General features: G+C 31.0%; 1 protein-coding gene across 1 annotated transcript in view; it reads right to left on the minus strand.

Annotated features, from left to right (window-relative positions):
- The window catches only part of LOC139516559 (transmembrane protein 151B-like), a 28,155-nt gene extending 18,926 nt beyond the window's left edge, over positions 1 to 9,229 (minus strand). Inside the window, exon 1 of the mRNA XM_071306738.1 lies at positions 9,085 to 9,229. Within this exon, the coding sequence (XP_071162839.1) occupies positions 9,085 to 9,117 (33 nt within the window). The 5' untranslated portion in view covers positions 9,118 to 9,229. The remainder of the gene's footprint in view (positions 1 to 9,084) is intronic.
- Positions 9,230 to 12,478: the final 3,249 nt, after the last annotated feature.

Here is a 12,478-nt window from a genome sequence, read left to right on the forward strand (position 1 = left end):
ATGTAATTGAAAACAAATGTACGATCAACAATGAACAACGAAAGTTGCATAGCATTACTGCATATTCATCGGGATTTCAGTGTGAATGTTGACAAAGTAATAGAGAAGTGTGTTTCTGCCCAGACCCGAAGAGCAGATTTTGGACAATTTTGAGTAAATTATGTATCACAAATATGTGTTGTTTATGTATTACTATATTCAGAAGATTTATTAATAGTTTTACATTCATAAATTTTTATCTACAAATAGCTCCTCTTTTAACCGTCCTATGACCGAAAACCGAAAAAAAATAAATTTGCTGCATAATAGGGTCCCAAAAATTTGTAGTAGTTGCTTCCACATCGTTTCTTTCTAGCTACGCCTGACAGCCCATTACTAATGAGACAAGGCAAAATATTATAAATTGCCTGTCTCTTTCAAAATCTAACTTGATTCATTTATACTGTAGGGATGTCAACTCGGTGAGTATTTACTAATCGATTACTCGCTGGATTAACCGAGCGATACTCGAGTACTCGCTCGGTGAAACATTTACAAAATGGAAATACAAAATTATACTATTTTATGTATTGTAGGTCGTTGTCTTATGATCGCAAAACCCTCAAGATTATAACCTAGGACTAGATTATAGTCCTAGGAATTTTATACCATAATTGATAGCTCATTTACTATCTGTACTAATTATGTAAACGGGTAATTCTAATCAAGTTATTAATTAATGTCTATAGAGAAATTATTACTCAAACAACAGTATTTGAAAACCGTAAAAAAACACATCTATTAATCAACAAAGGGTGATAGTTATAACTTACTGATGCCATTAGTCATTTCTGAGGGTCGATACAGGATGCAACGAAATTGTTCTTATTTAAAAATATTATCTTGTCAACTTTTTCCAGGACGTAGCGATTTCTCAACAGTCAGGTTGATGAAAATATTTGCCCTGCCGGTACAGAGGTGGGGAGTGACTTAGATTAGCTAAAAGTGTTCTTGCTCATATATCCTACATATACCTCTGATTTGAAGAATTTTAAATGATAGTTAGATGCAAACATTCGAATTGTATTCAATTTTTTTTTTTAATTTTGAAGAATATATAATGTCCCGGGAGGTGCTCTAAATAAAAATATTTTTTGTTTAAACTTAAGAAAGAAACAACATTCTAACAGGAAACCGATTAGTCGAGTATCATTTTGGTAATCGATACTCGGTACTACTGAACGATACTCGAGTACTCGAATACTCGTTGACATCCCTAATTTATAACATAGAATTTATATCGACTATTCATATAATGATAAGACAGTTAACGTCTTCTTACAAGACATTATATAGATATCAGAAGATGTAGTATGAGTAACTAAAAAGTGCATTCGATGAAACTCTAAGATATCATTAGTTTAATTTAAACATATCTTATTATCCAAAACATTGACAAAAGGATCAGACACAAGTTTTGCAACTTAAAACGTCTTCTCCGATACATCATTGTGTATAGTGATAAAACCGTATTCAGTTCAAGCCAACAACTGCAATCAGATTGAACCAAGCTTTGCCAGGATAAAAAAAAAATACTTTATGATTATGTGTAATTTCTTATATGTACTGTGATCGACCTTAAGTCTGGATACATGCAAATACTTGCAGAAAAAGATAACACTACAAATAATTATAGGTTTCATAACGAATGAGAATTAGATATCGATTGATATCAACTCGAGTTATCTAATTTCAATAATAATAAACGAGCCTATGGCGAGTTTATTATTATTGAAATTAAATAACGAGAGTTGATATCAAGCGATATCTAATTCTCACAAGTTGTTAAACCTATTTCTCTTATGGCAAAAAGTTGAATGTGCGTGGCCTATTTGTTGCGAGTTGTGTTGCTACGGCCGTTTTTCTTTGCAACGCGTACTGATCTTTCTCTTATGGTTGGGGCCTGTTATCTAATTTGTAACAAGTGTATTGACACGTTATTTCTACAATAATTAACAAATAACTCACTTATTGCGCCTTAAAATCTTCTTTTTATCAAATTTTATTACATTCCGAAGCGGCACAGAAGCCAGAAAATGCCCGGTGTTTATGTATGACACCGGAAGCAAACCTATGACGTCACGTAGTGTAGGGACCAAAGAAGATAACAGCTTTTCGCGGAATTTTCTTTAATGAAGATTTTACACTGAAATTGTGATTGAAATTTAATTATGAACTTGTTTTGCATTAGAATAGAGATAACTGTATTGTATTTGAAGCTTTGCGGACGTCCATCGGTAGTTTTACTGTCGCATACAGAAGGAAATTGAAATTGGAAGTTGTACCAGTTATAATGCCCTTTGCTCCGTTACATAACCGTACACGGGTTCCTTTCTTTATTTCTTCGTCCATGATAAGATTTATACGAAAATCGCGAAAACCGGAAGTAAACAATCAGTTGTCAAGAAAAAAAGTAGTCCCGTCATGACCTTTTCCAGTGAATAATGACCTGATCAACGGCCAATGAAAATATTGGAAATTTACGAGATAAGCCAATCAAATTAACGTAATTTTGATATCACTTTTTCATATCACACTCCGTACGGTGTGATACGAAAAATATCTATTCACGTGGGAGTTAGATAACAGGCCCCAACCATAAGAGAATACTCATCGAAGACACCAATATAATGCTATAATTGGTTTCGTCTACATAAAACTCAACAGTTGTGAGGTCAAATCTAATACGAAGTTAAAAAGCAATACAATCCAAAAAATTTGCGAAAGGATGTGCCAAATATTGCGAAGTAAACTATACATGCATAACTGGAAATTTACAGATTTGTCATGATGCAAGAACTTCTAGACTGATGGTACCATTGGAGACGAAACATTCACCTACAGTGACATCGAGCCAATTGTTGTAAAAATTTATCAAAGATCCTGTTGCGGTCGATTAAACAATTGGCAGGCCAGATCAAGTACGAAGAGCATCTGTTTGTCAATTTACGACATAATGCTTATGCGAAAAACAGTAAACAGTGGATTATATTTGAAAAAGAAAAATGAAAAATGAAACTTTGATGAGGGATGTGTAATGGACAAAACCAATACAGTTAACAAGAATGTTATCATTTTATCAAAGGAATTGTACTTTGAATGCAATTCCTGATCTTGACCTACATTAACCATGAGCATAAGATATAAAACCTTAAAACAAAGCTAATGGATTATCTGGTCTCGACCTGAATTGTTTCTCTTTCATGAACGTCGATATGAAGTGGTAAAACTTTGATGGAATATATCTGGAAGTATTGAAATGTTGCATTAAGAAACCCTAAATACTTCCTTGAAATCTATTATTTATATTGAAATAAATAACAATACAAATGGAACTTGAAAACATGCAAACAAGCAGACATATTACCACAAAGACATTTGCAAGGCATCTTTAAGGATAAGTTGACACAGAAAAAAGGCTTCAATCGACAATCAAAACGAATTTGATGGTAATAACTGGGGTTTTTTTTTCTGTGACAAAATTGTAAACTATATTTAGAACAAGAACAAGTTGACATAATTCATTAAAGCTAATATGTAGGATCTGAAAAGTTGTTGGATCGAAGATAATAGCAGGAAACTTGAACCAGCACTAAAAAAGGTGGTAAACATTAATTGTTGAAATTTGCTTCTGGTGCATTCAAATTGGTACAATTTATGTTATTACGATAACCGTGTCGATCCCTCTGCTTGTGAGCTGTTATATCCTTGGCGTATTTCAAGTCTAGTAACCAGTACTTCTAACTACGCATAGAAAACGGATATCGTGTTATAAAAATTTGCTATTATATAAAAATTTATACAATTTAAATTGTGAAATATATCTGCTTCATGCTAAACTCTGATTTTGAATGTTTTGACTTCAACTACTAGTATCACTGAAAAGACACTTAATTATTGTTGAAATGAGCATCAAGTGCAGTAAAAATTAGTACCAATAAAATTATTGTTATGTTGGGCAGAAATTACGAGTAACAACAGGCCATCCAATTGATATTTCAAAAAGTTGCTAGAAAAGGTCTTTAACGTACAATGAGTGTGACAGTCAACCAACAAAATGCACCGGATTTACAGTCTCCATTCCGACCAGAGATGACTATACATGATCATTACATGGACATCCTGAAATGCCTTGAACAGACGCCTCATTCAAGGCACCGATTTAATGACTAATTTGAAATACTTCATTTGACCACATTTCTATATCGCAATTAAACTATTTTTAATCAAGTGTAAGGGATAGACATGGAGTTTGATTTCTGAAGTACAGATATATCTAAACTGAAAGGTGAAGTATTCAAACAATGACAAAGTGCCACATCAACAAACACTGGAAAATGATAAGGAACATATACATAAGACACAGAAACATGTTTAATGTCTAAACATAGTATTTCTTAGCAAATTTAGACTGTAAAAATATTTCTTTACAACGTCAGTTTTTATGATATGTTTAACGTTAAAATACCCATTTCAGTTGTCCAAAATCAACATAAAGGCACTAGTGATTTTACAAATCTGAAATTGCTAGTCATGACTATTTTTGATATTTTGTAAATTGGATAAAAAAAAGTATAACAAAAATACCGAACTCCAAGGGAAACTCAAAAAGGAGGAGTCCGAAAAAACTGACCAAATAAAACGTTTAATTGAATTATATTGCAATCATACACAGACTTACATATTAAGAAGAATCTATAACAAATGTAAAATATTTGATTTTTTCAGGTTAACAATACCGTTAATCTTAGCCTCTAGCTTCTTTTGTCATTTCATTTGCAATTAAACCCTGCTGACATTACATCTTAGATTTATATTGATAAACTGATGACTAACATGATAAACAAAATACCTGATTTCTGTAATAATGCTTTAGGACAGACTTCATTTGAAATGAATTATAGATGAGCATTCAATTTCATCAAAACGAGTGTTGTCTTATTCAAATTACAATTGGAAAAAAAAGTAATACGACATATATAAGGATATTCTCATTCATTTAGATTTATGTTTCTATAATTAGTTTAAAATGAAAAATAAGCAATAAGTATCATCTTCTATTTGAAGTACTAGCTAGAGTTCGTTCTTTAAAAATAAAAGATATTAGTTTTACTATGCATAGATACACGTTGTATACAGTACTTACATTGATTTTGACCTTGGTCTATCGATTTTTAAAAAAAATTGTTCAACTGTCATGGTCTGCTGCGTGAATTAAGTTATTTGCTTACCTTTCGAAGATCTGTTTTTGGAGGGAATGAAGTAGCTCAGTCTTTAGTTTTATATGTTGCACGTGGTTTGCGTATTGATGTTTGTTTGTCTTCATCTTTTTGTGTCTTTTCGTTGTCAGTTTAGTTCTGACTTATGATTTTGAATGTTCTTTGGTATCTTTGGTAGAAATGACAATGAGACGGAGAAAATTGTTGGATACTCAAGGTGTACTTGGGAGAAAGACAAAAATTGAAAAAAATCTTTTAATGTACACTTTTGAAATAATTTTGGTATATTACAATAGGGGTTTTGATTGGTTCATTACAGACTATTCAAATATTTGAGTTGCAAGAAGTTTAATAGAGGCCCACTCGTACGCACCGTTTTTGTTAAGTGGAGTTTTGATGGGACTTGACCAGCATAATGGATGACGATTTTCGGGTGGAGTACAGTTTGTGTCTCTTCTAAGAACGCCCATGGCAAAAGAAATCGTTGGAAACATAAAAACCCATGAAAATCGATTGGTAGTCTGTAATAAACCTTTTGCTATTTTTTTACTTAAGTTTTGACAATAAATATTCCGTCTTAAAACAATTTATTGCTTATGCAGTGTATATATTTATAGGTATAAGTTAAGTATCTGCCTGAGACCATATTTTTACATCTCAATTTATCCCAATAACTAAATATTTCATGCATTTCAATATACTTAGGATTGATAGATATAAATGCATTTTTTAATTAAGACTTTAACATTCTATTTGACATTTTAGAAATATCCAATATATAGTGAACATGAGAAATCATGTTTATTTGAGTTTTGAAGAAAATTCATTTATTTTAGTAAGATTTGTAATCGACGAAAAAGGTATCATATAACCAATATATATTCTATATTGCTATATTTTATTCCCTCTAATATCCCTCAAATATTAAAAAAAAAAAAAAAAAAAATTCCTTCGAGGTAAGATATTTGGAAATGTAAAACGTTTAAGTAATCCGAAATATTGTCGGCCATAGCAAAAGAATATAACGAATAGCTACGTTAGCAATTCCAAAATGTCTCTTCAGTGATGCTCGAGGTTTGAAATATTTTAGTTTACGACTAGCGATTTTTGCTTGAAAAATTACTTATTTCTTAAATATACCTCACAGTTTTCTAGTAAATAAAACCTTTAAAAAAGAACATTTTATCATTGCCTGTCAATTTTAAATTAAGGAAGATGGTCGTGGTGGGATGCCCAATATATATTCATATTTTTTTTAACTTTACATCATATCGCACAATCAAAATGTTTTATTCCTTCTTTTTTTTTTGCACTTTTATGTTTTTGTACCAAAAACTGAAATCACCAAAAATACTGAACTCCGAGGAAAATTCAAAACAGAAAGTCCCTAATCAAATGGCAAAATCAAAAGCTCAAAAAAATCAAACGAATGGATAACAAATGTCATACTCCTGACTTGGTACAGTCTCAACATTCTTTTTTAGCAATTGAGAAATATTTTAGATACTATAACGACTACTTTTTGTATCTTATCATTTTGTTTTTAGTTTTTGATAGATGTTGTCAATATCGATATCATAATTGTTCTTTATAAGACCTTTAAAGACCGTCTATTCTCTTTCTTAATGATAAAAAGAAAAGACATCAACATTTGTATTACGTACTAAGTGGTAATAACCTCAATGAAATTATAGGAGTCTTATACAATAAGTAGGTTTAGTAATTTGTTTTGTTGATGGAATTTCTTATCATCAATGGTAAATTATTTCTTGATTTCATTCAATTTGTCGATTTCTATTTACTATTATATGATAACGACAATTGTCCGATACATATTGTATTCCTGTAGAAAATTAATGTTAGAATTGTATAAACTTAGAATAGTGATATTGCCGTCATTGTAAACGATCAACCTCTAGTCAAAAATCGAAATCAGCCAGGGCAGAACGGAGAAAATCGGGTAAAGTCAACTCTTTTGGTAGAAAATGAAGTAACAAAAATACTGAACTCCAAAGAAAAATTCAAAACGAAAAGTGCGGAATCAAAAGGCAAAATCATAAGCTCAAAATACATCAAACGAATGGATAATAACTTTCATATTCCTGGCTTGGTATAGACATTTAGGGTTGCAATCTAGATTTTTATTGGGTTCGTATTGCTCAGTCCTTAGTTTATGTGGTTTGTTCTCGAAACTGTTGTTTGTTTGCTTGTTTGTTTTTTCGTTTTCCGTTTTCTCTTTACCATGTTTTTGTCGGTTTAATTTCGGCTTGAGCTTATTTATAACTTTGGTCTTTTTCGTCTCTCTTTGCTGACGTGAATTATCATTGATGTGTATTTATAAATTAACTGTTTACAAATTTTTGAATTATTGAAATACTAAGGCTTTTCTACCTCAGGCATAGATTACCTTAGCTGAATTTGGCAAAACTTTTAGGAATTTTGGTCCTCAATGCTCTTCAACTTCGTACTTTATTTGGCTTTTTATAACTTTTTTGGATTCGAGCGTCACTGATGAATTTTTTGTGGACGAAACGCGCGTCTGGCGTAGATATAAAATTTAGTCCTGGTATCTATGATGAGTTTATTTACATAGATCTTGTATAAATTGTTAACTTTTCATATTGTTTATGGTCAATACAGGTGTTGTCAATTCCCCCTGAATTTATTACTCAGATGTTCAGACTCAACATGTTCATGAAAATAAATGAAAAATTATATTTTTTTTTGCAATATCCTAGATTCTATTAACCACTTTAAAAAGTTTCTTCCTAAAAAACTCACGCCCATCCAACAAATGAAAAAGTTCAGTTCTATTCATTTCCTCAGACAGATAATTTGTATACTACATTGTAATTTATATATATATATGTTCATGTGATTTTGCATTGTTGGAATCAAAATTGATTCATTTTTTATATTGAAAATCCGTTTATAGCTTTACATCCAATCGTCAGGAATTTGGGATAGATTAGGAGTGGCTATTTCAATATCACATTTTTAGATAAACAATTGTTATGTCCAATAAAGGTTCAACGTTGAAATTTTCAGTCATAGAACATATGATTTCAAGATGATATGACACTAGAAATTTAAGTTTTTACTGAAATAGTACTACTGCAAAAACAAAATCGAAAAAATATATTTAAAAGTTGAAATAGTTATCAAAGGTACTTGATAGGCCAGACATTCGTTTCGTCTACATAATACTCATAACTGACAATCAGATCAAAATAGTTAGAAAGCCAAACAAGTATAAAGTTAAAGAGCTAGAGGACCCAAAATTCAAAAAAAAAATATGCCAAAAACACCACTTTCATAAATTTACCAAGTTGATTGACTACAACGATAGAGAAGTATGATGAACTTTAATCTCATTAATTATGGAATGTGCACAATTCTTAAATTTTACTAAAAGACCAAGCAGATGATTTCACGGCGATCCTTAAGCCACTAGTATTCCTTAAACCGCTATATAAGAATAGTTGTTTCTTTGATGACAGACAAATAAACCCATCATAGATATCAGGAGTAAGTTTAAAAAGTTGATTTAACAAACCAAGTTGATCAGTCAGTTTTGATATTCAAAGTAAGCGAACAGAACTGAAGATAAAATAAAACTCATACACACCACTTGTTGTTGAACTTAAAAGTACAAACACAAGACGAAGTTAAGGCTAGCAACGGCAAAACAAATAAAAGTTAAAATGACATCACAATTCATCAATTCTTAATGCTGTTTATAGTTCTCTATCCTCAAACTAATAAATAAATAACAAGACATTTTTCATGAGTATGAATAAAATATTTAGTAGAGTTAAATATTTACCTGTTCTTCAACGGGTGTGTTCTGATATCTCATAATGACACGTAAAATTCCATTGACATTTCACAAGCTAATTCCGCCTTGTTTTTCCTTTATATGTTACGTAAGCCTGTACATGGACATTGTAACTATTCTAAACTATTCTATTTCAAAATGGATAACGTTGTAAATGTTCAAAAGCCAATAGTCCCGATGGATTCTTTAGGCTATAGAAAAATCAATGTAAAGGTTGTCAGTATTCATGAATTATTTCAGTGTAATAAAGACTGTTTCCCGGAGTAATATGCTAACTTTCCTATAAAATAATTAACCTGTGGCAAGTCTGATTAGGATGTTTATAACACACGGGAATTATATTTTTTATAAAAAAAAAATAAGCGTGATTTATAAAACTTAAATAATAATTTGCCGACGTTTGTATATTATACCATTTATAACAGACATCAGTTATATTGAAAATGTAATGCTTTATTAGTTCCATCAAATAAATAAATGTCTGTTATCTACTGGGACGATCGGCTAACAACAATAATTTGTCTTTAAATTTAATGTGTCCTATCAGTCAAGAAGTAAACGGACGAATCGATCACTTTCGCCGATGCCATTTAAAGTTCAGTGATCGTGCACAGTCTAAGACAAAGTAATAGTACAGCTATGTGTGCAACAAGTTTTGGTTCAATGAACGATAAAAGGAGATGTCTGATTATATTGTTATTACAAGATTTGTAGCCCTATCTATATCAGATCAATTTTAACGAGTATGATTATTCCATACAGCAAATCATATAGCAACATTAGAAATCATATAGATTATGTTACAGATGAATAGAAAGGTGCGAGTTTATGCCATTTGATACGACAAAATATATGTATTGTAACAAAGAAAACAAAATAGTGGGTGATAAATAAGGTCAATCGTAACGAGTATGAATTGTTTCATTATCCAAAACAGCAAATCATATCAACATAAGAATCAAACATATAATATTTCAAATAGTAGAAAGGTGCGAGTTAATGCTATTTGGTACGACAAAATACATATAGTATATATGAAAAATAAACGTGGTAAAATATAAGATTAGAGGTTAAAGTTAGATGTTGGGTAAAAAGGGATAAAGTGAGCATTCAAAAATTGCAAAATAGCAAATTAGAGAACGTCCAAATATCATTTCGGTTAGTTTTCAACCGCTTTGAATGTTGTCTTACTTTAAACCACCCATCATACCCTTTTATTGTGGAGTTCCAAAGATTAAGATATAAAAAAAATTCATTTAATATCAAAATACCACAATTAATAACGTGATGAGAAAACAATAAAACAAAAAGACTCGAAAAGTTAAGGAGATGAATAAGTTAATGAAACTATTAATAGGATTGTGATCTATATCGCAAACATTTTCAAGGTCAGCGACACGCTATGAATAAAGACAAATGATAAGCAATGCATAATAGGCAATAATTCATGAATTTTGAGACTCTGAAGATTTTTGTAGAAAAATTACAAAAAAGGAGGTTAATCAAAACTTTAGAAAGTTTAAATACTTGGCTTATATAGAGTCCTAAATTTTATATTTGTTACATCTATTTAAAGTCAGTATTGCAAACAAAAACACCTTTAAATTAAAACATGTATAATTTTTACGACACGAATTCAGACTGTGTTTCGTTAACCATGTAGGTACATAAATGAACGATCAGTTGGTACTGTGAAATTGTGCAACTGTAAATTTAGAGCTTCATCTGATAAAAAAAAATGTATTTCATTAGAAACACATGACGCAATGGATAATTTTTCAAGAGCGAATTGAGTCTTCATATTATTTGGGTTAGTTTTAACAGTATGGCTTGTTAACCACCCATACCCATTTATTGCTGAGTTATAAGATAAAAAACCTTAATATCAAAATACAACAATAACGCGACCATGAAATAAAACAACCAGCAGACTCGAAAACCTTAGGAGATGAGCAATCAAATGAAGCTAATTGGATTGTGATTTATGTCGCAAACTTTTCAAGGTCAGTTATAAAGACAATTGATAGCAATGCATAATAGGCAATAATTCATGAATTTTGAGACAAGATTTTTTGAAGAAAAATTACAATAAAGGAGGTTAAACAAAACTTTAGAAAGTTAAAATACTTGGCTTATTTAGAGTACTAAATTTTGTATTTGTTACATCTATTTTAAGTCGGTAATGCAAACAGTAAGGCAATACCTATAATTTAAAACATGTACAATTTTTACGACACGAATACAGCCTATGTCTGGTCATAGATGTAATACCCATCTATGGTCTGGTTAACCATGATAGGAGGTACGTAAATGAACGATCGGATGGTACTCTGAATTTGTGCAACAGTAGCTTTAGAGCTGCATCTGAAAAAAAGTAGTTCATAAAGCGCAAGGGCTATTTACTGCAAGAGTGCGAGCATTTTGTTTTCTCATTTTTTAAGTAAGAAAATAATAAAAGTATATTGAACGATGTAACTAATAGAAAGAAATAGAAAGTAAATCAACAAAACAAATACAAGTTTACACAAAATAAGGAGTGATGTCAGCTGTTCTCGAATGGTAAACGTGACTAGCGTCCAAGAGGTTAAAAAGAATCTTAACTTGGCGTCGACCCTAACGGCATTCTTTTCATTTTCTTCTTCTTCTCTATTTAGATTTTCTCATAAAGTAGTTTTCTACATGAACATCCTGTAAATGATCTGGGTTAGAATAATTAGTTTATAATTACATTTTAGCGTAGATGAAATAATTAGCATTTCTTTATTGTTTTAGGAATATTGCATTACCTTTTCCGCATATTACGCCTAGGAAAACTGTCAACTTATGGCAAGAAGATGACTGTAAAGTCTACTGCTTGGTGTTTTGTAAAGTAATTCTATATTCCCACTGCACTTATTAAAATGTATCTTACTGCAACTAAGTTCCTGGAAGTTCCTTTATTAGTGTTTTTCGCCTGAGTCTTTAAAAAAAAAAATCGTCAACGACATTTCATAGGTCTTAATTAGTATTCGTGTGTTGGTGCTTTGTTCATCATTTTAATCAGATTAACATTAGATTTTTTACTATCAAGTGGTGCATTGAACTAGATTTGAACATCGGTACACTACTGTTACCATTAATAATATCACTAATAAATTTATGGTATATGAAGATACTGACAAAGCTAAAAACAAAAAAATAGAGACCATCTCATGATCTCCAAAGGGAGCTGAACGTGTTCGTAAAAAGGATAAGCAATTGCTTCTATGCACACACCACTCGTCATGCAAATCAACACTCCGACAAAAAGTCACATATCTTTCATTTTCTCTATATATCTGCGTTTACTGTCACAGATGCCAGATTCAGTGCAGTGTAGTTAATTGTAGAGTTGAAATTGTGC

Source organism: Mytilus edulis, chromosome 3, assembly GCF_963676685.1.
Source record: "Mytilus edulis chromosome 3, xbMytEdul2.2, whole genome shotgun sequence".
Lineage (NCBI taxonomy): Eukaryota > Metazoa > Mollusca > Bivalvia > Mytilida > Mytilidae > Mytilus > Mytilus edulis.